This window comes from Sander vitreus, chromosome 12 (genome assembly GCF_031162955.1).
Source record: "Sander vitreus isolate 19-12246 chromosome 12, sanVit1, whole genome shotgun sequence".
Classification (NCBI taxonomy): Eukaryota; Metazoa; Chordata; class Actinopteri; order Perciformes; family Percidae; genus Sander; species Sander vitreus.
Window position 1 is genome coordinate 8,106,958 of NC_135866.1, and position 27,493 is coordinate 8,134,450.

The window sequence follows — 27,493 nt, forward strand, 5'->3', positions numbered from 1 at the left end:
TCACTCACACTGCTGTTCTTATCAGGGATATCGTGGATTCCTGTCTCTGACCTACTGCAGACAGAACCATAAATCAGTGGCGATTGTCCAGTTGGCTGCTGCTCTTACCTGGAACTGGAACCGCCTAAACTGGACAGGAAAAACAACACAGATGCAAAACAGGCGGATGGTCAAATCCACTACTTTCAAGAGGGAGATTTTTATAAGCTAGAGTAATTTTATTAGGATATTTGCCAAACTTGTGACTGACCAGTTTTTTAAACTCTGATTCAATTAGCCTGTCCTTGTGTTCAAAAACACATCAAATACAATATACAATATAAAAGATCAAGAGTAAACTTCTGTTTTTGTTTAATTCCATGTGATGCCGAATCACAGAGCTGATCCTCACTGCAGATCATGAAGACTTAACAACAGACCTGCATAGGAACCACATTCTTCCCTTTGCCCTTTTCCCTTTCTGCATTCCCCTCTTCCACCATTATGTGTGCCTTTTATACTGTAAGTGGGCAGTTTCTTTCTCCCTCTCCCTTTCTGTTTGCCCTCTTTCTCAATGTGCAGACAAAGCCGGCGTTGTCTACTAAAATGCTGTGTTGCAGCGACGGGCTTTAGGTCTCATGGAATGCCTTGAAAACCCTAGAGAGGGAGTGTGTTAATGTGCTGGTTCTGTGCTCTGTGACTCATTTAATGAGTCATTACAGGACCTGTGGTGATAGCATGTAATGATCTGAGGGAGAACGCAGAAAGGATTGCATTTCTAAAATCGGACTAATTTCTAGCTTTGGATTTCTGGGCTGTGGCTTCTAGAAGCCTAGCATGCTACTGTAACTGTATTGCAAACACACTGCTGCATTAGCTCTAGTTCTTGACTCACTACTGTGCCAGCATGGTTCTCCATCTTCTCTCTCCCAGCCTATTGTCTCTGCTTCTACTTGTTAACTGCAAATATGTCAGTAAACACAATTTACTGTGAGAGCGTGGAGCAAGTGTGCAGATTTCACTCACATGTTACTGGGTATTTTGCCAATAGTTTCCCTCTTGTGGGACTTTAGCATACAGTATGTTTTATTAACGACTTAGAGATATACCTTCAGAAGCTGCCAGTGTAGCCTGAATCACTGTTTTATTGCTGCAAACGTGTTTTGACAAAGCCTCAAGGCATCATTGAGCTGCTTATATTACAGTATTGATCTGCTGCAAACTAACAACAGACAAACAAGGCATTTATCTTTTCCCTTTAAAATCTACTTGACAATATAAGTCAGATATCCAAGCAACTAGGTGGGTGTGGTACAGTGGGATGGTGTGTGTGTGTGTGTGTGTGTGTGTGTGTGTGTGTGTGTGTGTGTGTGTGTGTGTGTGTGTGTGTGTGTGTGTGTGTGTGTGTGTGTGTGTGTGTGTGTGTGTGTGTGTGTCAGGAGAGGCCAGTGGGAGGGGCAGCTGTAAAGTGCACAACATCCAACCCCCCCCCAGCAGTCAGTCATTCAGTCGCACTCTGCACCTCCTTCAGTAAGGACTCACCTTTCACCAGTTCAAGTGCAGTATTGTATGTGATTGTATCTAATGGAGGGCAGAATCACCTGTGGACTGTGGACGGTCGCCTTTCTAATGGGATGTGGGCGACTGTCGGCGTTCAACCTGGACACCGAGAATGTCCTGCGGAAGAGCGGAGATCCAGGCAGTTTGTTCGGCTTCTCTCTCGCCATGCACTGGCAACTTGCTCCGGTGGATAAGAGAATGTAAGAGCCACACTTCTTTTTCTTTTTTTTTCTTCTTTTTTTAAGGGGGCACATGTTTGGAGGGGCAGTTAATGTTACTTTTGCACCGTCCTCGCCTCGGAAACAAGCTATATAGGTCTATGTGATTAAAATAACTTATGGGACCATGTAATTAAAATGTCACAGCAATGTAGACGCCTGGAGTTTTGGAGTGTTTCAGCTGTTACAGGAAGAAAGACAAAAATCCCTTCTAATCTACTTTTGAGAACCGCAACATTTAATAAGTTACTGTAGAAATGTCACGGGTGCTAAATGCTAACGTTTATGATTTGAGCTCAGGTAACTTTAGCCTATGTCGCAGGTAACGTTAGTTTCAAAGCATTAGGCTTTTTAGGCCTACCACCAGATTTCAACAAACCATTGTCTTCAGCTTCTAAAAAGAATGCACTGTAGGCTACTGTATGTACACCTGTTGTAAGTTTAACCATAAGCCTACCCCTTGGCCATCTTTGTTGAGTCTTTCCTTTCAGGTTCCTTATTTGTGAGGTTTTTTTTGGACCTCGATCCGCACGGGCACATTTCACTCTCTCTCTCTCTCTGTCTTTTTTGCTAACTTTCTCCCAGAGTGGTTTTAGATAAGACCGAGCTTTGGCGTTAATTGTTCCAAAACATCTCACTGGATCATTGTTGGCATTTTTATGGGCATTGATTCATAGGGATTTGTCATTCTGCATAAAGGCTAACTGCCATCAAGTGGTCACTGGTTTGAATAGCCTGAATAGTAACTGACCTGAGATCAGAACAGTCCAATTCTTTAATCTGGGAGTCTGTTTGAGTATAATGGACCAGGCAGAAATGTGTTCCTCTGTTTATGATTGAAGGACTTTTTGTTTTGCTGGTCCATAATCCGTGGTGGAGGAAGTATTCAGATTAAAAGTAGGCAACATGTAGCAATACCACACTTTATAAATACTCTCGTTTTCAGATTCAGTCGTTTAATTTACTATGCTATGAAAATTTGTGATGTATTTTGATGAATGTCATTTATTTTTTACAAAAGATAATCTATACTAGTTAACAGATAACTTTCGAATCTAACAAATCTATAACTCTTATCTGCAAACATGTTTAATACATGTCTAATATCTTTTTAATACATTTCTCTTGTGTTGTTCCTTCACATAACTAAGACTATAGGAGTCTAAATAAAGGGCTACGTTAAATTATTCCAATTGAATACAGGATACAAGAGGGGATCCTTACTTACAGTACCAGCAACAGCATGAGTGCCTCTGGCGGGGATCCACATCTAATACTGGTAATGATAAATGCAAACTATTTGTGCTGCTATCAACTGGCTTTTCACTCAGAAATTATCAATACACAGCTTTTTCTTTTTTTGTAATTGGTCAACGGATGGGATGAAACTGTGCTCTAAGTAGCCTAGCGGTTTGGATTGGGTTTGGAACTAATGCCAAAAAGTCACAACAGTATGTATACACAGTGGAAGATATTCAAACTATTAAGGCTCAGAGTTATTAGGAATTCCCAGGTCTATGACTTTCTCCACAGAGGTTAAAACCTGTTCTTTAAACATATTTACACACACACACACACACACACACACACACACACACACACACACACACACACACACAGTGTCCTAGTTTTAGGCTGTGTCTAAATGAAAGACACATGGTGATCAGCACAAGACCAAAGTCACCACAGAGTCCCTCTGCTTCAGGTTGTAAAGTAAAATATAAGAAAACAGAACACAGTTAGATTCTGTGAACTGGAAAGCAACAGACATCAGTGTAGATACAGTAATGTAGATTGAGTTGTCAGTGGAGGTGTCAACTGCTGAAACAATTAGGCAATTACTGTAACCGAGAAGAAGATAGACAGAAAATGAATCTGCAATTTTGATAATCCATTAATTACTCAAATAATTTTTATACAAAAATGCCAAACATTTGCGTATTCCAGCTCTTTAAATGTGAAGATACGCTGGTTTTCCTCGTCGTCTATGGTAGTAAACTGAATACTTTGAGTTTTGAACTGGTAGTCAAACAATATGAGCTATTTCAATACGGCAATTGTGGCTCTGGGAAAGTGCCATTGACATGTTTTTTTTTTTTTTTTTACTATTGTCTGACATTTTATGGAACTATTAATTGATTCATTTAGAGAGTAATTTTCAGGTTTATTTACCATCATGCAGAGCTATTTGCCCCAATATGTTGTCAAGTACAATTATACTCCACCTAGTTGAATAGTTTTTGGAACAAGTCTTTTGCAATATAGTCTTGTCCTTAATCAGCTATGGTTCAGTCCAAGCTCATCATAACCAATGAGCTGTTTGAGATGAGATGTTTGTTTTGCAAGTGATGGTGCTCATACTGCTGTTATAGAGGTGGAATGTGCTCTCACTGTGTGGACTGTGTATTTGTGTGTGTGCACATGTATTCATGTGCTGCCTGTGGATGTGTGTGTGTGTGTGTGTGTATATGCATGTGTGTTCGGTGTGTTTTAATGGTGCTGGTGCATGCTGTGGCTTAGCACTGAGGAGCGCCTTGTTGTCAGTCACTTGGAAGAGTGTCAGAAAGCTGCTTGATACATTCCTAACCTGAGGCAAAAAAGAAACGATAGCTAGATAGATAGATAGATAGATAGATAGATAGATAGATTGTATGTGCCGACGGTGATTTTAGTTCACTAAAGTACATTGCAACATGTGTGCTGAGATAGGTAGATAGAGATAGATAGCTAGATAGATACTTTGTTGATCCCCAAGGGGAAATTAAAGAACGAAGTGTTGGCGTGTGTGCTTGTGTACCCCGCCCCCCTCCCTCCCGTATGTGTCTCCTCACTGCTGGGTGTGCACACTGAGTCACAATCCTTTGCCAGCCATGTATGCCAACTTGAATTCAGACTTATATATTCCAGTGTCTTTCATGCCCCACACGGATGAGTGCTACATGTACCTGCAGGAGAGGGCAGGAGCTGGTGGGATCGTGTATGTGCATGTGTGCACATGTCAGTGTGTGTGTGTGTGTGTGTGTGTTTTTGTGTGTTTGTGTGTTTGTGTTGCATTCCATAGTTGGTCATAATTGCCAGAAGGAGCTGTCTGTATAATACAATCAAGAGGGAAAGCGCAAAATGCATGAGCGGGGAGCGGAGGGAGGAGGAGATGGTGTGAGAGGTTAGGGAAGTTTAAGAGTTTGGATGGAGTCTGAGAAATGTGTGGGAGAAAGTAAATGCATGTGTGTGTGTGTGTGTGTGTGTGTGTGTGTGTGTGTGTGTGTGTGTGTGTGTGTGTGTGTGTGTGTTTCTGAGCAATAAAACTGGCTCTGGGAAAATGTAGAGCTAGCAAGAAGAGTGAAGGATATATAGGGACACGCTGTGGGAAAGAGGAAAGCCGGACAATCTGGCATGTTAAATAGTAATGTCAATGTCACTCTGTGTCTAGGTCAAATGATCAGTAAGATAGGGAGACTGTAGAATTTACAGTAAGTCAACTTTGTGTGTGAGTGTGTATTTGGTCTGTGTACAAGTGTAGAGACTCTGATTTAGTCCTTTCCCAAACACCTTTCCCCTCGGGTTAGTTGAGGGTATCCAACATCAAAGAGAGAGAGAAAAGAAAGTGGTGATGGTTGAAAGAATGCTGAGAGGAATATAAATCAGTTTTACATCTGGGCACCAAACATCAGCTGTTATTCAGACTCGGCGGGCTCGATCCTGGCAGACGGATGGAGAGAGAAGTTGGGTAACACAGGACATGAACCTCTGGATCTGCAACCCATTTGGAGGTCTACTTGATAGGGTGCCGCTGGCTGTCGCTAAGCAACGGGCTGTGCCCTAGCCGGCAGCCGGTTTGCTGCTGTGAAAAACACCCACACACCTCTCTCAATGGGATGTCTCTGTAATGGTCACTCTGCCTGTGTGTCTGAGTGCCACTGCTAGCTTATGTGTTTGTCTGTTTTGCCAGTCATTGCACACTTGCACCCAAACACACACACACTCACACACTCTGTTTGTCTTTGTCCTTCCAATAGACATTTTGGGGCTTCCTCTGCAGGTGGTGAACTATTAGATTACAGCTGAGTCCCTGTCAGTGACAGCAGCGGCCGGTCAACCTTATCACAGTGCTAGTCCCCTACACAGCATGTGAGCACTTCACTCATCAATAGCAAAACATATTAATAATGTGTAGCAATAAAGATAATATGTGTGTACTAAGATTAGTCTCCAATTTAGATTCTCAAACAAGGCTTTTTATAATTTGCATCATTTGTATTCAACTACTTATAAGCTATAGTGCGTGACTATTTTATATTACTGAAATATATTATATATATATATATATATATATAATCCCACGCAGAAACTCGAGTGAAGATAATTACCTCTTCTGAAGGGTCCATCATGTTTTTTTAATCCTCCTGTCCTCCTTCGCTGCAAGCAACTGCATCGCAGAGGGCTGGGGGTAGTGGGGCGCGTGCGCGATCACGTAAGGCTTGTATCATGTGGACGCGCCGACAGTGTTGTTGTCATTACTTAGAATTCCTCCTGGGGTCGACAGAAACTACACACTATAACTTTAAGCCTATCGGCTCCACAAAACTCTCTCTGTATTTCTCAGTATATCTGAGAAAGTTTACAAATTGGTGTAGCAATGCGACTTTCACGTGCAGCAGCTCGAGTGATGCATCAAGGCTGAGAAAGGACAACAGCTTCAGCTTTGGAGACGAAGAGGACTGCTGCAACAGGTCAGGGCACGGCTGAAAACCCAAAGACGCGTCCACAAAATGCTTCAGTCAGTGATTGTGCTGCTAAGAAAAGACCTACACATTCAGCAGAAGGACTAAAATCCAAAAAAAGAAAGTGACCGACGGACCGAGCACATTTCTGTTGCATGGAAATTACAAGATAATAACCTCTTTTGATGCTGTTTGTGTACTAGTGTTGCTTGCATTACCTTAAAGGAAACACCTGAATGAGACAGTGAATAAGTATCACAATGGGATTATTTAGAAGTAGGAACTACAGTATCCATTAATGCAGCAGAGACCCCAGACCCAGTGACCCCATTTCCCAGAGTTCAATGTGTCTTGGCAGAGCTCTTTCCGTCTATTCTCCTGACTTCCTGTGTCTCCGAGGACAATGGGAGTGAAGACGTGCCCACCTGTGATTCACTGGGATTCACCATCTTTAAAGTGACGAATCAGACTCATCTTTGATAGACAAGCACATGCCCCAACAATTCCACTGGGTGTGAAAACATGTTTTTCTGTTCGCTACGGTAGTGCACATAGGTGGCGGTGAGTTGACTTCTGTGTCAAGTGTCATTCCCTTCCCTAGTAATTTAAAAAAAAAAAAAAAGGCAGGATTGGACACTTACTGGATGGTAACGGCACAAATTATAGTGCTCTGGTTTGTGAAACAAAGCCAAACCAATCCAGTGGTTCACATTGGATAAACAGTGTGTGAGTTTGTTTCCATTGTGATGACTTATCGTAAAGCATTTTATTTAAGAGATATTTCTTCATACTTTTTCAATATTTCCTCTAAAACCCATTTAAATTCATGTCATGACGACAGCATATTAAACTGTGGACAACTTTGTGAAGCGATTTAACAAGCCATCATTTCGTATGTTACATAAATAGATTTATTGTCCTTTGCTAATCCCCATCACGCCCTCTCGAGTCAATATTCACGATGATTTACGCCGTTGCGCTTTCTATTTTCGACATCTTCTCCCACATGCAGTTAGTGTTTGCTGTGTTGACTAGTGGCGTCTATGCTGCCAACATGCTGATCACATTAGGCCTCAGCTCTAGACTTCATTCTGACTATATGTCTCTGTAGATGATTCCCTTCCAGATGGTGTGCGTATCTGAGAACGCTTTGTGTTCCAGCTAAAAATGGCTTTGCTTAATCTCATCTGGTGAAGACAGTGTGCTGCGCAATATTAACTCTGGACAGACAAAGCAAGCCAAAGAGCTTCTGGAACACGCACGCACACACGCACGCACACACACACACACACACACACACACACACACACACACACACACACTCCTATTTCTTTACATTTGTATTATAATTTAATTGTAATTTATTTTTCATATTGCTCAATAACTTTTATTTTCATATTTGCCATACAAATACATGTATATAATTAATATGAATCCATCCTAATGTTATGTTAATGTTCATATAACTATTGTTTTCTGTCCGAATATTTGGACAACTTGTATGTCGAGGCTTTGGCAACACTGTTAGTGAAACTTTCAAAGCCCCTTTGAATTAGAGAGAGAGAGAGAGAGAGAGAGAGAGAGAGAGAGAGAGAGAGAGGGAGGGAGAGAGAGGGAGGGAGAGAGGGAGAGAGAGAGAGAGAGAGAGAGAGAGAGAGAGAGAGAGAGAGAGAGAGAGAGAGAGAGAGAGAGAGAGAGAGAGAGAGAGAGAGAGAGAGATCAGTTCAAAGGATGACTTCTTTTTTTTTTCCTTTTTCTTTAAACATCCATCATAAACATCATCCATCAAAAAACATTGACAAACATCAAGGTATCATATCGAAATGCCATAATAATACTGATATTAATAACCTTAGTAAATCATAGCATAAAAGTAGGTGTTTTAAGAGCATTAGCCTGTGTACCGCGCATTCTCAAAAAAACTAAGTGGAAATGTAAGGTAGATCATATGGGTTCGGACTCCAGTTCTTTTAAGTTCTCAAAGTAGGTAATGATGGGTTGCGTGTGGCATTTGTCCTTGTCCTTGGTCCACAATGGCAGCCTCTGTGTGTGTGTGTGTGTGTGTGTGTGTGTGTGTGGAGAGATAGAGATAGACAGCCAAGTACAATCAACCACAGCAGGCGTTTGAAAGGGGTCTTTGACTCAGTCGGACCGTGAGGACATGGAACATCAGTTCGGTGGCGGATGTGTGTGTGTGTGTGTGTTTGTGTGTGTGAATGTGGCTGCTGTGTGACACAGTAGACTGGAATGTGTGATAATATAATGTGCAAGTGGAAGAAAATGCCAGAATGCTCCTCATTCTGATTGAGCTGCATGTGGTTTAACAGATTTATTTGTGTTGTCTGTTGCAGGCTGCTGGTTGGTGCACCGAGAGCAAAAGCCCTGAGTCGCCAAAAGTCTAAAGTGACAGGAGGACTGTACAACTGTGACATGACCTCCACCTCAGGTGGTTGCACCAGAGTTAACTTTGACAACAACGGTGAGATATCTGCTGGCATCTGTAGTTTTAAGCCATTCATACACTTTCCCCCCCCCCCAATATTTAAGTTAGAATATCATCTTTTTGTGTGTATTCCTGTCCCTGTCTCTGTCTCTGTGTAGAGGATACAACCAAAGAGAGCAAAGAGAACCAGTGGATGGGAGTGTCGGTCAACAGCCAGGGGCCAGGAGGAAAGATTGTGGTAAGACTGTGTGTCTTTGTATCTGACCATGACATTGAAATTTAACAACTTCAGTTTGATATTACAAACTCAGTTGTAGAGCTGAAACATTGTTTTAGTTGATTTATCGATTGGTCAGTCGACGACAGGAAATTAATCAGCAACTATTTTGATAATTGATTAATCATTTCAGTCATTTGCGCCAAGCAAAAGTGGCAAAAATTCTCCGGTTGCAGCTTTTCCAATGTGAGTGTTTGCTGTTTTTCTCTGTTTTGTACCATTGGAAACTGAATAATGTATGGGTTTCGGACAGTTGGTTGGTTTTTTCATGAACCGTACATTCTATAAAGCTACTCTGAGATGGGTCATTTATTTTTTGTATTGAATTTCTGCAGGAAAAGAAACCAAACGCATGCATTTACTAAACCCAACAAAACAAAAATGTAGAGAGGCTTCAAGAGAAACTGCAGTGCAAAACACAATCTAGGATCAACACAATATACTGTTGTAGCAGTATATACTGCTGTCTATTGTATAAGGGCGGAACTGACACATAAAATAATGCAGTTTCTGTTAGTGTTTTTTATGATATTGTGCTATGATTGACTAAATGTTACTGTTGGAAGTGTTAGTGTTTTGGAAGAATTATTTGATTTTGAGACATGTTTGCATTGTTTTGTTAGACACAGTGTATTGAAAAGATTGTCATAGCGATTGTGAAAAACTGTAAGGTGAAATTCAACTGGAATTGGAGTTCAAATGGCTAATCACCGTGGCATCTAAACCCGAAAACATACATTTCGCCGTAAGCCTTTTCCTGTTAATGAACATCACATCAACGCGACTGTGGGTTTCTGTTTCCTCGGTAGACCTGTGCCCATCGCTACCAGCGGCGGAACAATGTGGGCAAACCCCTCGAGTCCCGTGATATTATCGGCCGCTGCGTCGTGATGAGTCAGTCCTTGACTATCGACCCCTTATCGCCTGAGGAGGGAGAAAGCTGGCATTTCTGCGATAGCAGGAACAGAGGCCACGAGTTGTTCGGTTCCTGCCAGCAGGGCCTCTCTGCCACATTCGACAAGGAATACCACTACATCATCTTTGGGGCTCCTGGAGCGTACAACTGGAAAGGTAGTCTTGTGTGTGTGTGTGTGTGTGTGTGTGTGTGTGTGTGAGCAGCTTGCAGTTAGTAAGTAAGCTATGAAAAGGATGTACTGTAAAAGAACTTAACTGCACATGTCCTTCATTATCAATCTCGGTTACACTTTACTTGAAGGTATCTACATATGAGTGGCATGACACTGTCATGAACGTGTCATAAACATTATCAAGAAGTCATAAACGTTTATGACATAACACTTCTTTTAGTAAGTGTCATTCGGTTTTTGTCATGACAAGCTATGGTTAGGGTTAGGGTTCATGTGTCATGACTGTGTCATGTCACTCTTATGTAGATACCTTCAAGTAAAGTGAGTGTTACCATCTATTCTATATGATTTGTGATGTCCACTTTTCATTACAAAGGAATTTGCCAGTGATGTTTTTTTTCAGTCATGTGTTCAACACTACTGCTAATTAGAATGAGTGTGTAATGGGTTTTGCATGGTTTTATTCCAAGCCAGATCTCCCCGCTGTCTTAACCCATCTACTCCTTTTCTCTCGTGTCCTCCAGGTGTGGTACGCTTGGAACAACACAACGAAACCCTCCTAGAAATGGGCATCTATGACGACGGTCCTTTTGAGGTGGGAGATGAGAACGAAAAGAACCCTGACCTGGTCCCTGCTCCTCCCAACAGCTATCTGGGTAAAACGCCGCTTGCTGTCTTCATCCCCTCATTACCAATGTTACACCATCACTTCAGTTGCTCCATCGTCGTAGGCCCAGTCATTTTCAGCGGCCCGGGTTTGAATCCGACTTGCGACCCTTTGCTGCGTGTCATCCCCCCTCTCTCCCCCCATTCGGTCTATACTATCTGATAAAAAAAATAAAATAAAAAAAAAGCCCCCAAGGACCTGACTATCTCTGCTATGTAAGCAAGCATTTGTTTGTCTCTGTCTCCAAGGCTTCGCTCTGGACTCGGGGAAGAGTCTGACCAAGAAGGGCCAGCTGACGGTGGTGGCGGGAGCTCCCAGAGCGAACCACAGTGGAGCGGTGGTGCTGCTGAAGAAAGGCCCGCAAACAAGCAAAGTCATGGTAGAGGAGTACACCCTGGAAGGGGAAGGGCTGGCCTCGTCTTTCGGCTACGATCTGACTGTGATGGATCTGAATGGGGACGGGTGAGTGACGCAGGGCGATGCAGCACACAACCTGTAACTTCTGCTTTAAACAGGGCCATCGCGGGTGCCAGGATAGCTCAGTTAGTAGAGCGGGCGCCCATATATAGAGGTTTACTCCTCGACGCAGCGGGCCCGGGTTTGACTCCGACCTGCGGCTCTTTGCTGGATTTCATTACCCCTCTCTCCCCTTTCATGTCTTCAGCTGTCCTGTCGAATAAAGGCCTAAAAATGCCACAAAAAAAATAAATAAAAAAAACAGGGCTGTCGCTATTACTGCATACTCACGGACTAGCGCTGCTGTTGTTTGTTAGCTGGCAGGACATAGTGGTGGGAGCACCGCAGTACTTTGAGAAGGACGGGGAAATCGGAGGAGCTGTCTACGTCTACGTCAACAAGGAGGGAAAGTGGAACAAAGTCAGGCCCACCAGAATAGACGGACCTCAGGACTCCATGTTTGGCCTGGCTGTGGAAAACCTGGGAGACATCAATCAGGACGGTTTCCAGGGTGAGGCTGCAATGTGTTTGCCTGTTCATAGACTGTCAGCTGATCATTCTCGTGTCCTTCGTTGAATGAAAAAATGTACCTGTATAACCACACTGTTAGACACCGTTGTCGTTCTTGTGTCAGATTTTGCAGTGGGAGCTCCCCATTCGGATGTTGGTGTAGGGAAAGTTCACATCTACCATGGAGCAGCCACGGGTCTCAGCTCTAAAAAAGCTGCACAGGTATGTAATAAGCCGGTGGTATAGCTGATTTAATTTTTACATATACATTTTGTCCAAATGTGTAATGTTTCCATCTAAGAAAGTTAAATCCAAATAAACGTATTGTTTCAATAACGATAAAGGTCTTAAATCCGTGTGACCGTCATGCTCGAACCCTAAGAGCTTCCTGAAAATCTAATTTAGGTCAAATGTGGCGATATTGTCCATCATAATATAGATTACTACTTTTGTTAGGTTGTAGCTAGTCTTAGCCAGCTCTATCTCCACTGCGCTGTGGCTACACCACACATACATTCTGGGATAGGAGAAAAATGCTCTGGGTTGTTTGCACTTCTTTAAACCAATTACAACCGTAATTTTAGGCCTTTATTTCCGACAGGATAGCTTAGACTTGAAAGGTGAGAGAAAGGGGGAATGACATTCAGGGGGCCGCAGGTCGGAGTTGAACCCGCGACCGCTGCATCGAGGGCTAAGCCTCTTTACATGGGCGTGCGCTCTACCAAAATGTGTGTCTCTCTTGCTTCAGGTTCTGTCCGGCAAGCCTTTAGGAGTGAAGCTGTTTGGCTACTCTTTGGCAGGAAACATGGACTTGGATAAGAACGCCTACCCTGACCTGGCCGTGGGATCCCTCTCTGACTCCGTCTTTGTCTACAGGTGAGTGGACTGACACATTTCTCTTCACTGTACATCTCTGATTGTGGTTATTGAGTTGCTCACTTGAGTTCTGTCCTCCCCAGAGCCCGTCCAGTTGTTAACATCAAGAAGGAAATCAAGTTCTCACCGGAGGTAATCGACCTCACCAAAAAGAACTGTGGAAACAAATTCTGGTAAGTTTGTCTTTTTGACACTGGACCTTCATCAAACTTATGAGGAAAAACTGTCAAGTACTTTGCCAGTACTGTGTCTGATTGTGGATAAACTGCATTGTGTCCCCAGTTTGGACGTTGATGTATGCTTCACCTTCACTGCCAACCCCGAGAGCTACTCTCCCAGACTGAGTAAGCTGAGCCATCTTTCTCTTTATTAAAGAGCCCCTATAATGCTTTAGTTTTTTTCCCTGTCTTTTAGTTTGTTATATAGGGTTTTGTGTATGTAATAGATGTATAACGTTTAAAAAAACTCATTTGAAATGTTTGAAATTCCTCAATTAGTGATGTCACTGATTGAGAGTGCCTGCCCAGTTGTTTATATGTGCTGCCCATTGGTGATGCCAAAGCAAGCACAGCCCGCCCAGTGGCTTGTTTGAATTTGGTTGAGTGGGCCAGCTGACCAATCAGAGCAGACTCGGCTTTCCGGGAAGGCGGGCTAAGGGCTCAGAGTCTTTCAGGCAGAGGCACTACAGCAATGGGCAGTATGAGAAACATAATATGTTTTTTTGAACATCAAAGCATGTAAACCTATTCTAGTAGACCCCAATAGTACAAATATAATAATAATAATAATATAATGCTGAAAAAGGAGTATAATAGGGTCTCTTTAAAGCAACATGTCGTCTCTATAGAATTTTTGCTTCTTATAATCAGATTCAACAGCAAGAAGCCATGCACAGGCATTTTCATCTGTCATTCTTTCAATTCAATTCAATTCAATTTTATTTATAGTATCAAATCATAACAAGAGTTATCTCGAGACACTTTGCAGATAGATCACACTCTGTAATTTACAAAGCCCCAACAATTACAGTAATTCCCTCAAGAGCAAGCATTAGCAGTAGCTATTGCGACAGTGGCGAGGAAAAACTCGGCAGACCCAGACTCTTGATAGGCGGTGTCTGACGGTGCCGGTTGGGGGTGTGATGAACAGTGGCAATAATAGTCACAATAAAGATAATGGGACAGTGACTACAATGGTAGTCATAGTAGTTCATGTCATAGCAGGGCACAGCAGGGCGTTACGGGATGTAGCGTGGCACAGCAGAGCATGGGTGGATGCAGTGGATGCGGCAGGACTCAGCCGGACATTGCAGGGAATCTCAGAGCATAGCAGGGTGTAGCAGGTCCACAGCGACAGCTGCACCCAAGACCCAGATCTTGGTGTCACCCTAATCCAAGGCGATATTCTGGGCGAAGAAGAAACATAAGGACTCCGGGGAGTAAACTCCCCAGAGCTAGGTCTTTATCCTCCTCTCTCTCACTTCCCTGTTTCCGTCCCATCTAGCGGTGTCATACTCCCTCGAGGCGGACGCTGTCCACAGGAAGAACGGTCTCATCCCCAGGGTGACCATCTCCGAGCCCTCGGAGGATTCCTACAAGTCCAGCGGAACAGTCACCTTGGACAGCAAAGGAAAGAAACAGTGCATTAAGCGTCAGCTTGTCATAGAGGTAGTGACTCTCTCCTCCATCTATGTTCGCGCATTATGTACATAATCTTGCTTTCTCTGGAGCGTGCAGGAGACAGGACAGGCCGCGGATTACACCGCCGTCACGAAGCCGTTCCCAATTTGGTCATGAACAACCGAGTCTCTTGCTGTTCCATGAATTTGTCCGATGGTATTTTCTCGTTGTCTCTGCAGTTAAAGATTTACGTTAGCGTCTTTGTGGGGTCTTCTTCTTGTTCCCTCGTTGTTTGTTCACTACCGGTAGCGGCAGCCGCATGATAGAACACGCCCACTCGCTCGCTGTGAATTTTCTTCCCGACCGGCTGGGCTCAATCTAGTCTCGCATTGCCAGACCTTCCTCCACAGCGCTGCGGAGGAGGGTCTGGCTAGTCCACACAGCATTCCGGGATGGGAGAAAAACGTGCTCTGGTTTATTGGCATTTCTTTAAACCAATCACAATCGTGTTGGGCGGCGCTAAGCGCAGGATGGAGCAACGGTGTCACTGCAAAATAGCCTCTGGAAGGAACTTGTTTTGGTGGAACGTGTGTACGTTGAAAAGTTGTTTTAGTCGTGCGAGCGAAAACTCAGATTGGACAGATAGTCTAGCTAGCTGTCTGGATTTACCCTGCAGAGATCTGAGGAGCAGTTAACCATAGTCCTCAGAAATCCACAAATTTCCACAAAGTTTAGAATTACAAAGAATCACAAAGAAAGCGGAAGGTAACGGACATCCGGCCATAAAAAGTGACATCTGGCGGAATTTCTGGCAATCCCAGAAGTGGAACGTCGTGGATATAGACTAGGCTCAATCAGACAGGAAGCTGCGACCCAGGCCCGTGAACGATTGCGCGAGGCACATAGCCACTGGAGTCCCATTTTTTTTTTTACTCTGTTATAATATGCAAATATACATTTTCACATTCAAATGTCTGTTTCTTTTTACTATTCGAATATATATTTGAATTTAGAATATTCGTTGATAGCCTTCATTGTGGGTAGTGAATAATGTGTCATTCTATAGGAAAATATTCGTGACAAACTGCGCGGGATCCCCGTCGATGTGTCCGTGAGCATCTTGAACAACAACCGTAAACGCAGACAGAGCTCAACTCCTCAACTGTCCCCAGTCCTGGACGCCAACGAGCCAGCCATAACTCGATCAGAGGTGCGTATGCACAAAAGATAGACTTTTTTTACACATTCAAACATCCATGAGACTCTTTATGTCCTCATACCTTTTTTTCTTAAAGGTCCCATGGCATAAAAATTTCACTTTATGGAGGTTTTTTAACATTAATATGAGTTCCCCCAGCCTGCCTATGGTCCCCCAGTGGCTAGAAATGGTGATAGGTGTAAACCGAGCCCTGGGTATCCTGCTCTGCCTTTGAGAAAATGAAAGCTCAGATCGGCCGATCTGGAATCTTCTCCTTATGAGGTCATAAGGAGGAAGGTTACCTCCCCTTTCTCTGCTTTGCCCGCCCAGAGAATTTGGCCCACCCATGAGAAAGAGAGACACATCATGGCTTGCAAACAAGCCAAGTGGCAGTTGGTCAAGGCCCCCCCCCCTCCTCCTCAATAGCATTTAAAGCTACAGACACAGAAATGGCACATATTAAGTAAAGCTCATTGTGGGACTGGCTATAGTGGCTGTAATTCTGCACCAAGGCTGAATTTCGGGAAAGAGACTTCAGATACAGTATTAGGGGACCACTAAGGTCTATATAAAAGATACTTCAGATACAGTATTAGGGGACCACTAAGGCCTATATAAAAGATACTTCAGATACAGTATTAGGGGACCACTAAGGCCTATATAAAAGAGACTTCAGATACAGTATTAGGGGACCACTAAGGCCTATATAAAAGAGACTTCAGATACAGTATTAGGGGACCACTAAGGCCTATATAAAAGAGACTTCAGATACAGTATTAGGGGGACCACTAAGGTCTATATAAAAGAGACTTCAGATACAGTATTAGGGGACCACTAAGGTCTATATAAAAGAGACTTCAGAGACAGTATTAGGGGACCACTAAGGCCTATATAAAAGAGACTTCAGATACAGTATTAGGGGACCACTAAGGTCTATATAAAAGCATCCAAAAAGCAGCATGTCATAGGACCTTTAATTTGACAAAAGGGATGTTAACTATACAAGAAATGAGAAACATACAAAACAACAATTATGGCAACCATAGTGAAAAATAATTACATAAATAAGTTAATAAATAAAAATAAGATTAAAAAAAACTGTGGTATATTACAAAATCATATTAAATCAAATAGAATGTATGAGAGCTAAGTTCAAATAAAGGAAGTAAATGCACATTTAGTAATGTTCTCTGCACTCCCCTTTTTATTTGAGAATCCACTCTGTGTCACCTCCCCCAAACACTACATTTTAAGGTCTATCAGGACCTTAAAATTAGGTGTATCAGGTAAAAGATAATATCTACATAACAAAAAAAAAAAACATTATGTAGCAATTAACCAAGGAATTCTCTCCTTTAAGCCCTCATTATACAAAGTCTGGTCTAATATGAAAGCTATGACATGCAGTAGGTTTGATGTTCCCCGCTGCATCCCTGTAATCTTTTTTTTGCGTGTGAATGTGGTTGTAGGTGAGTTTCCTGAAGGAAGGATGTGGCAGCGACAATGTTTGTCAAAGCAAATTGCAGGTGACCCATCGCTACGGCTACAGGACAAAGGACGACATGTTCACTCCGTTACAACTGTAAGATGACACACACGCACACCTTTATTCACAAGAGCATCACGTGTGTTACTTCCGTGGCATACGGGCTCATAACTTGTCTGACTGAAGGGAGGACGGCCTGCCGGTGATCTCGCTCAGCGACCAGAAGGACATCTCCTTGGAGGTCAAAGTGTCCAATCTGAATGGAGACGATGCGCACGAAGCCTCGCTGATAGCCACCTTCCCGCACTCCCTCACCTACTCTACTTACCGCAGTCTACCTGGTGTGAGTCTCTCTTCCTCCGTCTCTCACACACACGGGAAATGTCCCATCTCCCCCAAAAAAAAAATTGTTGATTGTGATTTTGTTGTCTTTTATGTAGATTTAAACTTTGCAGCCTCTGGCTTTAACAAGGTCTCATTCTCTAACAGATTTATTGTTGAGATGTACTGAACATGATTCCTAAAAAAAAAATCCCAAAACGTGTGATGTTTTGAATATTAAGGGGAATAATTTCCTGTACATAAATAAAAACATTTGCACCATAAATTGTTGCATAAAAGCCACCAGAATGCAGGAAATAGTGTTTGACTGTCTATCTCCACATACACACACACAGTGTACTTAAGTACAAATTTGAGGTACTTGTACTTTACTTGAGTCTTTTCCTCCCACTTTCTACTTCTAGTCCACCACATTTCAGAGAGAAATATTGTACTTTTTACTCCACTACATTCCTCTGACAGCTTCAGTTACCTAGTTGCTTTACAAATTAAGATTTTTGCACACAAAACAAATAAAATGATGTTTTATTGTAAATTAAACTACCCAACAGCCTACAAGTCCAGCTGAAATGATTAGATGATTAAACACTTACGTAGTTAATTGACAGACCTGTTTTGATTGTTTCCAGTTTTTAAAATGTGAGGATTTTTCCGCATCGAGTACTTATACTTTCACTACTTTAAGTACATTTTCCTGATTATGCTAAAATACTTTTACCCAAGTAACATTTTCAATGCAGGACTTTTTACTTGTAACGGAGTGTTTTTACAGTGTGGTATTAGTACTTTTACTTAAGTAAAGGATCTGAATACTTCTTCCACCACCGCACACACGTCGCAACATAAAAAACACACATTCCAATTTGTGGTTCTAATTGGAACTTGTTGATGATTTCAGGAGAGGCTGGTAACATGTGGAGCCAATAAAGCCGGCTCTCAGGCTAATTGTGAGCTTGGGAACCCCTTCAGACGTGACGCTGAGGTGAGGGAAAAAAAAAAAATCCCCTTTTGGACATTGTGCTGCCTCCTTTGCACACACAGCATTGTTCACTCTGATATAATGTCTCTGCGTTTGTGCATACAGACGACCTTCTACATCATACTGGGTACATCGCGCATCTCTCCCAACTCTACTGAACTGGAGATTGATCTGCAGCTAAACACGTGAGTAAATCTAAGCTTCGCAATTGTATCAAGCAATACATAATATGGATAGAGAATACTTCAGATACAGCAGATGTAACTAACACACTTTAAACTCAGACATTTAGTTTTGATACTAAAAATTACAGCTTAGAGATCTACACTTATTTCACTCAAGGAGCCAGTTGCGGGCAGATGACTCCACCTCTACCAAAATCCAAATACCTGAAAAATATACAGAGCTATTGTCCCATCTCCCAAGTAACATACATGTCACGGAATGTCAGGAATGACTTGGACCCAAATGCAGTTTAGATGATTTATTAAACAAAAATGAAGTACATACCAAAAGTGTCCAGAAAGCAACAGGCAAAAACTAATTCCAGAACAAACAGAACAGGATCTCAAAACACCGGAACTCAGAGACGAAAGGTAGACTCCAGACACGAACACACAGCAACAGAATACACGGCAAACAGAATGAACAGAAACATAATGCTCCCACCCAAGACAATGACAACACAGATACTAAATACACAGGTTAACAAGAAACAGGTGACACAGCAGGTGAAACAAATCAGGGCAGAACAATCAAACAGGCGGGAAAACAAAAGACAGGAAGTAAACTAGATAGGACAAGGGAGACAAGACAGACTTCAAAATAAAACAGGAAACAGATCACAATCATGACAATACATTTTATCAAAGGAATGGCAACTTTAAAAAGGAAACTTAAAGCTCCATTGTGCAATGTTTTGAGTTGATTCTTAGCAAAAACCCCTTTGTTCTTTCATAAATATGTGCTCATTCATGTGTAATTACTTCCACCAACTAATCAAAGTATTCTCGTACGCGTAGAATCAGCCATTCAGAATCATTCAGAATACATACGAGCTCGTATGTATTCTGCCATGTTGCGCCTCCATCTTTAAAATACATTAGCCAAAGAGGGACATACCTCCGCGTTTCGCGCTTTTACACTCAGTGGCACCGTGACGAATGCCAGGGAGAGAATACTCGATCTGCCGGCAGATTTTAAAAGCCTGTTGAAGATGGAGGATCACGGTGATACTTTACTAATATTAGCTTGCATTCGTTTGGGAACCTGATAGCTGATGTTAGCAATGAAATGGTACCAAAATAACGAAAACGTAAAACTATTATTACACTGGAAGGAACGCTCACGGACAAAGTCGTACTTCTTGGAATAATACGGCCACCGTAGGAGTTAAAACGCGATCGGAATGGGAGGGGCTAGAAAGTAATATTCAGTTGGTTGTCATATACAATTTCACCGCTAGATGGGAGAAATTTTTACACAATGTAGCTTTAAATCTCACATTCAACTTACATTTTTTTTATCTTGAGGTTTTATATCTTATTTTCTTTATTGTAATAAATATTAATTCTTTGTGTTTGTGAACTACCTAGATGTTAACTCTAAACCCATGTGTCATGTTGTGTAATATAGTGTAATGTAATTTTTTTTTGGGGATCATTTTTTGTGGGTTTTTCTAGTTCTTTTTCTTGTTATTTGTTTTACGGTATACCTGTTAGAGTTTGTTTTCCTCTCCTGTGTGTCATGAAATGTTCTAATATTGTCTGATGTATTGTTGTTTTGGACCCCATGAAGACTAGCTGGTCGTCTTGACCTTATAATAAACAAATAAAGAAAATGCACTCATCTTAATTATGCGTTAACATTTGTAGTTCCATTAGAGGAGTTTCTGACTTGGCCTGTGTGTAACCTCTGATCCAACAGGACGAGCTCCCAGGAGGAAATGGTCTCTGTCAAAGCAAGAGCAAAGGTGGCTATCGTGTTGAAGCTGTCTGTATCAGGGTAAGAATCACACACACACACACACACACACACACACACACACTAGAGTGCAAATTGGGCCGCATTTTTCTGTCTGAGCCCGGCCCGCGTCCGACAGAGCAGTATTCGAACCCGAGCCCTACAGGCATTAAGTTAACACAGTTACAACGACACAACGAACAGTTAAAATCTCATACTCATGACATATGTACGTTTGTTTGTGTGGAAAGCTCGCTTTTATTAAGCAACTGTAGGATGATGCGCAGATAAGCGCATCAGCGCACAAGGGGCAACAAGCGCACGTTAACACAGGCGCGCACAAGAGGCCCAATCATATTGTATACATAATTGATCACAAAAACGAACCTAGTCAAGTGAAACAGGCCCATTGGCTACATAATAAGCTGTTTTAAATTTAAAATGTTCAATGCCTTATCACGCTGATGTGACCGAGCCCGACCCGAACCTCATTTCTAAATATCTGTCCAAACCCGGCCCGTTGGGGACCGTGGGGCTCGGGTCGGGTATCCATCCTCTAACACACACACACACACACACACACACACACACACACACACACACACACACAGCTTATATCCAAAAACATATAAGTATGTATAGATTCATGCTACTAACTGCACTTCTCCGTTTTTTTCCAGACAAGCCCAGCCGTCTCAGGTCTACTTCACAGGAGCGGTCAAAAGTGACACGGCCATGAAGACTGAAAGCGACATCGGCAGTGCCATCACACACCAGTTTAGAGTGAGTACAGGACAGCTACCAGAAGTCATTTACTTTTACAGAGTGGCTAGCTCTCCTCATGTATCTCCTCTATTTCATTGACATGTTTATTATTTCAGCATTCTGCATGTGCTTTAGATAAATTAGACTATTGCTATGTCCCAATTTAGGGGCTGCAGCCTTCGGAGGCCCCATTCGTTGACCGATTGTGTCACAGTGGCGCGAAGAAGGCTGTCCCATTTTATTTAATTTCGCAGGCTCCTTCAAATGCGGTCCACAAATGCATCCTCCTTTTACAGAATTCGGAGGATCCAACTGTTGTATCCTTCGCAGCCCCAGGATTCCCAGCAATGGCCAACAACCAAGATTTATTTTACAATTTTTGTCTGCCATTTCATCATTAAATTCACTTTTGAGAATGTTTTAGGCGAGAACTTAACTGTGTAGATGTTATGATAACATCAAAAAAAGAGGGGGCAACCTCTAGCTTACCCGGTAGAGTGTGCGCCCCATGTAGGCTGTTCCTTGGCAGCAGATTCAAACCTGCGGCCCTTTGCTGCATGTCATCCCCCCTCTCTCTCCCCTTCCTGTCTTCAAGCTGTCCTGTCAATAAAGGCCATAAAAGCCCAATAAAATAATAAATGAATAAAAAGAACAACTTGTGGCTCCATTTCGGTGCTTTAGTTAACGTTTTGATCACAGCTGCAGCTATCAAGGATGCTAGGCGACAGGAGCGGCACTTCGAAGCAAACAGGAAATGCTCTGTAGACCAGACTGTAGTCTATATCCAAATTCCGCCGGATGTCCGTCACCTTCCTCTTTCTTTGTGTTGGAATTTTAAACTCCGGTGGATTTCTGAGGACTATGGTTAACTGCTCCTCAGATCTCTGCAGGTTAAATCCAGACAGCTAGCTAGACTATCTGTCCAATCTGAGTTTTCTGTTGCACGACTAAAACTACTTTTGAACGTACACGTTCCACCAAAACAAGTTCCTTCCCGAGGCCATTTTGCAGAGGCACCGTGGCTTCGTCCAGCGCTTAGCGCCGCCCAAGACGATTGTGTTTGGTTTAAAAATATGCCAATAAACCAGAGCATGTTTTTCTAGCATTCTGGAATGCTGTGTGGACTAGCCAGACCCTCTTTCGCAGCGCTGTGGAGGAAGGTCTGGCAACGCGAGACTAACTAGACTGTGATCTCGGTTCGGCCTTCTTGGGCTTGGAAGGATGCGGCCGAGGAAGACTTGGAAGGCTGTGGCCTCCAAAGGCTGCAGCCCCTGCATTGGGAAATAGCTTTTATCATCTGAGGGTAGGACACTGATCATGTCTTGATTTCCAGATAATCAATCTGGGAAAGAGTTTGAAAGACTTTGGCACCGCCACCCTTCACATCGACTGGCCAAAAGAGACAGCGAATGGGAAGTGGCTGCTCTACCTGATGAAGATCAGCTCCACTGGGTTGGACCAGGTGGAGTGCTCTCCTAAAAAGGAGATCAACCCTCTTAACAAGGTCAGTGAACACCAGAGATGTGGACTTGAGACTTGGTGACTTGGACTCGAGTCGATTCGAGTCACAGTTTTGATGCTTGACTTATTATATTTTTTAGTATAATACACTTTGAATTCATTATCATACTCTTTGAACTAGTTATACAAATTTCATTTTATTTGATGGGCTACAAATACCTTATGTTTTCTCTTCATAAAGACTGGATATTACACTTAAAGGTCGTGACACACCAACCCGATTATCGGCCGTCGGACAGTCTGGGGAGGTCAGTGACTCGAGTCTGTTCGGTGTGTTCCGTGCCGTCGTCCGTCGGAGGAGCCGTCGGCCTTCATTTGGGCCGATTTGACATGTTGAATCGGAAGGCGGGCAGTCGGACTCAATGGCCAATCTGATTGGTGGAGCGCTAACCCGGAAATGATGAGCAGGATGAGCCTGACTAACGCCTCTCAAAATCTGACGATAGAGACAGATTCAGCAACTGCATGGCCCATTTCTCGCTTAAAATGTTTTCAGAACCACGTTTCGGTGAACTATCTTCGTAAAATATGAGATCGTATTGTGAACGAGCCGCCATTAATGCCCAGTTGTAACATCCGGGGGCAGCCAGACCCACGTGACGCGTTCGTCCAATCAGCTTCCGGTTTTCATTTCCGCCTGCTGTTATGGAGACGTATTACGTCTCGTCGCTTTGGTGTTTTCCGAGGCACTTTTTTGACCAACTCGGGGACACTGATCAGTCCAACTGCCTTTTCTGCCGAGGGTCGGCCGTCTGGTTGGTGTGTCAGGGGCTTAGGAGTGCTTTATCTTGGGTGTAAAAAAAAAAAAAAAAAAAAAAAAGTGACCTAATTTGGGATTTGACTTGTTTTAACTTAGGACTCGACTTGACTTGACTTATAAGGGATTTTTTCTTATATGACAGGCTTAAAGTTTTTCGTCATACCTTGACAGTTTCGACTGCTGACTCTGCAGTCATCTTCAGAAGCGTCACGTGATGTTGCTGTGACGTCTATTGTGGGTGTGATATATTTAGTTTTTGTCATTCCACCTGTGTGATGGAATGACAAGTTTGTCAAGGTATGACAAAAAACTTTAAGCCTGTCGTATAAGAAAAACTCACTAATACATTTGAATAGTAGGCTAAATGAACTTGTTTGGATTACTGACTTGACTTGCCCCGAAAAAGTAACTTGAGACTTTCTTGAAACTTGGACCAAATGACTTGAGACTTGCTTGGGACTTGAGCAAAGATGACGTGGTCACAACACTGGAACACAACACGTTAAGATGTGGTGGTCACTCAGCCTGCACGGATACTTTTTTCACTTGGTGTTTCTTTTTTTAATAGAGGCAGAGGTATGTGGTTATAGATTTATATTTATTGAAACAAATGAAGATGTTTTCATTTCATGTAATATTTGAATGTACTTTTTAATCTTCTCTGCTTTAAGGGAAGAAGCAACACCAGGAAGAGAAGAGCAGAAAACAGCCATGGAATTGACCAGGGGACTTTGTCACGTTTACTTGACCAGAAGAAATCTGAAACTCTGGTAACGCCACACAACCGAGTTCTATTCTTTTGTTTTATATGACTAGATTGTGTGCACATTTGCAACCAGTAGTAAGGGGATCTCATTGTTAACTCTGTGCTCCCTTCTCCGTTGCCAGTCCTGTGGCGATGGGGCCAGATGTGTGACGATAACGTGCCCCCTGCGGGGCCTGGACAGTAATGCAGTCATCACGCTCAGCTCTCGCCTCTTTAACAGCACCTTTATAGAGGTAACAACAGACGGCAGGAGAAGTCATCGATTCAAATATATATTGTATATTTAAAATGGAAATTACTCAAACGTGGGTTATTATGATTTGCGATGTGAAACGGAAACAGTCATTGGGTTTTGGGACTTACTAACTAAACACACAAACACAAGGAATTGAGTGATATGAATTGAATTATTAACTTATTATGAATTAACTTATAACTTACGTAGAAGAAAAATTTAAATGTAATCATTTCGTGATAGAGCAGTATCAAGTTTTCACCAGACATCCTTATGAAAACGTAGCCATCACTTCCATAATGATCATCAACATGTTGACTTTAAATCACATGTTGTAGTCATTACACTATAAACATTAACTCAGTAAATGAGGGTACTCATTAGAAAACCTTTTTTTTTTTTTTTTTATTACAGGGAAAAGGGTTATTGCAGCAAAATGAATGGGTAGTTTAGTGTTTTCTTTGATTACTGCCAGCACTATCTAAACTCGATCTTCTCCCATTTATTTCAGGATTATTCCAAGCTCCATCACGTGGAGGTGACAGTGAAGGCCTCTCTGCATGTCAACAGCGGAGCAAAGAACATAATGCTGGAAAATGCTGACACACAGGTAATTAAACACAGAAAATAGTAAATAGTATTTAGAGAAATGATGGGTAGCTCACCTGGTAGAGCAGGCGCCCCTATATATAGAGGGTTACGCCTCGACGCAGCAGCCGCTTGTTTGGCTCCGACCTGCGGCCCTTTGCTGCATGTCATTCCCCCCCCCCCCTCTCTACCCTTTCATGTCTTCAGCTGTCCTCTATAAATAAAGGCCTAAAAATAAAAAGATAATCTTAAAAAAAGTAGAGGAAATGATAATGTATTGCATAAGGGGTTACACTTTACTTGAAGGTATCTACATAAGAGTGACATGACACTGTCATGAACATGTCATAAACATTATAAACAAGTCATAAACGTTTATGACATAACGCTTCTGTCATTAAGCGTCATTTGGTTTTTGTCATGACAAGTCAGGGTTAGGGTTCATGTGTTCATGACAGTGTCATGTCACTCTTATGTAGATACCTTCAAGTAAAGTGTTCCCGCATAACGTTTTATAAAACAGGCCTGAAATGCTGATGTCAGTGTAGTGCACGTACACACACATCTGTGTGTGCAATGGGGCATTGTGCAATCTATATCAGCACGTTATTACATTTTGCAATAGGGCGATGTGCAATAACACTAGCACTCTTAATACCTAGCACTTTAGCACTTTACACCTAATTCATTTGGTCCCCCAAATCTTGGTTTGTCGTGAGCAACATTTATTATTTGTCTATTTATTGTACTCTTTTACTGTTATTTCTTTGCTATTCATTTATTGTGTTGGAACATTTTTTTTTTTCTCCATTTACCTGCCATAGGGACTGAAGAAGTAAATGCACTGTCCCTATTTTAAATAAATACATCTCAAATCTCAATCTGAAAAACCTGAGTTTGTGTATGATATAGAGAGACTAAAAAGACATGAAGTGTAGTTGACACTCCAGATCCAGAGATGTTATTACTGATGTTGTGCCACTGCGTTGTGTTCCCCCAGGTGAGGCTGACGGTGTTCCCAGAGAGGCGTGAAGCCCAGTTTGGAGGAGTGCCGTGGTGGATCATCGTGCTGTCCATCCTGTTTGGGCTGCTGTTGTTGGCCCTGTTGGCTTTCCTTCTGTGGAAGGTAGGACTGAGGGACAAGGGGCCCGAGGAAGCACCTCGACCCAGCTAATGAAAACCCATAGATTCTCATGTATCCTGTAACCTAGCAGTCTATAGAGCATCATTTACAGAACTGTAGGCATCCATAACAGCAGTTGAACATATTTTCTAACCCCTTTCCTCTCCTCAGTGTGGAGTCTTCGGGAAAAAGAATAAAGAGGACCCGTCAGAAAAAGAGAAACTGACAAATGCATAGAAAAAGAGAGAGGGTAAAATTACCCGGCCTGCCATGAATGAGTGAAACTTTCTCTCTCTGATCCTTTTTGCTACAAAAGTGCTGCTTCCTGGTATTAGGCAGGCAGTGGGCAATTCTCACACTGTGACACGGATGCTGTTATATAAGCTGACTGATTGTTTCTGCAAAGAGTTTGTGCCTAATAGATTTTCACACATGATTATGTGTGGATCGCTACGGTTTACCTGCATGGCCAGGGGAGGTGATGGCTGATAAGCAATGGATCTGCATCTCTTTGATTTTCTCTCTTCCTCTATTTCCACTTTCTTTTGTTGCTATCACACATGCAGTCACTTGGCGGGCAGGTTTCTTTCTCTATCGTTTTAGGGGCAAACTTGTTTCCTTTCTTTAAGAGGAGTGCAGGTGGCCTATCTACACCTCTTAATGGATTCACTGCATCCTTGCTCTTGTCTGTTAATCAGTCTGATGGCATTAAATGTCTCATCTACCTCCTTTGCGCTCTCTGAATGCCTTTTAAGTTACCCTTTCCCCAAACGGAATATATTGATTTTCTTTTCTCCTTCTCTGCAGTGTGGCTTTTTTAAGCGTGCCAAATATGAAGAAAAGGTTCCCAGTTACAACGCTGTTTGGATAAAACGGGAGGAGAGAGCAATAAGCCCCGGTAATGGGAAATGGCAAAACCTGGAAAAGAAGCCCTGGATGACAACCTGGCATGACAAAGAACATTATTCTTAACAGATTTCCTGTCGCTTGCTGATGAACTTCCCAATTTCAATGATTTTTCCCTGCCTTTTCTTTGCACAGCATGGACTGTAAATATCAAGAAACAAAAAGCTTTTTAAAAAAAAAGTCTATATGAATCACTGGAAGGAGAGTTACAGTGTGGAAGATGTCCCTGCACAACTGCTGTCTGTCAGAGATTAGTTTTATACATTTACTACGCTCACAGTGTTGACCGGGGGAAGGTGGGTGGGAGTATTTCAAATTTTTTTTTGTACAGTCTTTGAACGGGTTTGCAGAATCATTTGTATTTATTCTTCGCGAGGAGTACTTTATGTTACGTACCCTATAGTCCAAAGAGTCACGCAATGCATCTACAGGCAACCTTTGTATTTTC

At 42.5% G+C, this 27,493-nt stretch overlaps 1 protein-coding gene across 1 annotated transcript; it reads left to right on the forward strand.

Annotated features, from left to right (window-relative positions):
* Positions 1-1,473: 1,473 nt before the first annotated feature.
* On the forward strand, positions 1,474-27,037 carry LOC144526218 (integrin alpha-6-like). Its single transcript, XM_078263524.1, has 26 exons — positions 1,474-1,739; positions 8,830-8,957; positions 9,080-9,159; positions 10,008-10,269; positions 10,811-10,942; positions 11,202-11,415; positions 11,727-11,920; positions 12,044-12,141; positions 12,668-12,795; positions 12,879-12,968; positions 13,078-13,139; positions 14,299-14,462; positions 15,481-15,624; positions 17,082-17,194; positions 17,285-17,441; positions 18,339-18,422; positions 18,525-18,604; positions 20,346-20,423; positions 21,062-21,164; positions 22,480-22,650; positions 24,099-24,197; positions 24,316-24,426; positions 24,940-25,038; positions 26,017-26,142; positions 26,311-26,389; positions 26,947-27,037. The coding sequence occupies exons 1-25, from the start codon at positions 1,564-1,566 to the stop codon at positions 26,374-26,376; spliced, it is 3,159 nt and encodes a 1,052-aa protein (XP_078119650.1). The 5' UTR covers positions 1,474-1,563; the 3' UTR covers positions 26,377-26,389; positions 26,947-27,037.
* The last annotated feature ends 456 nt before the right edge of the window (positions 27,038-27,493 follow it).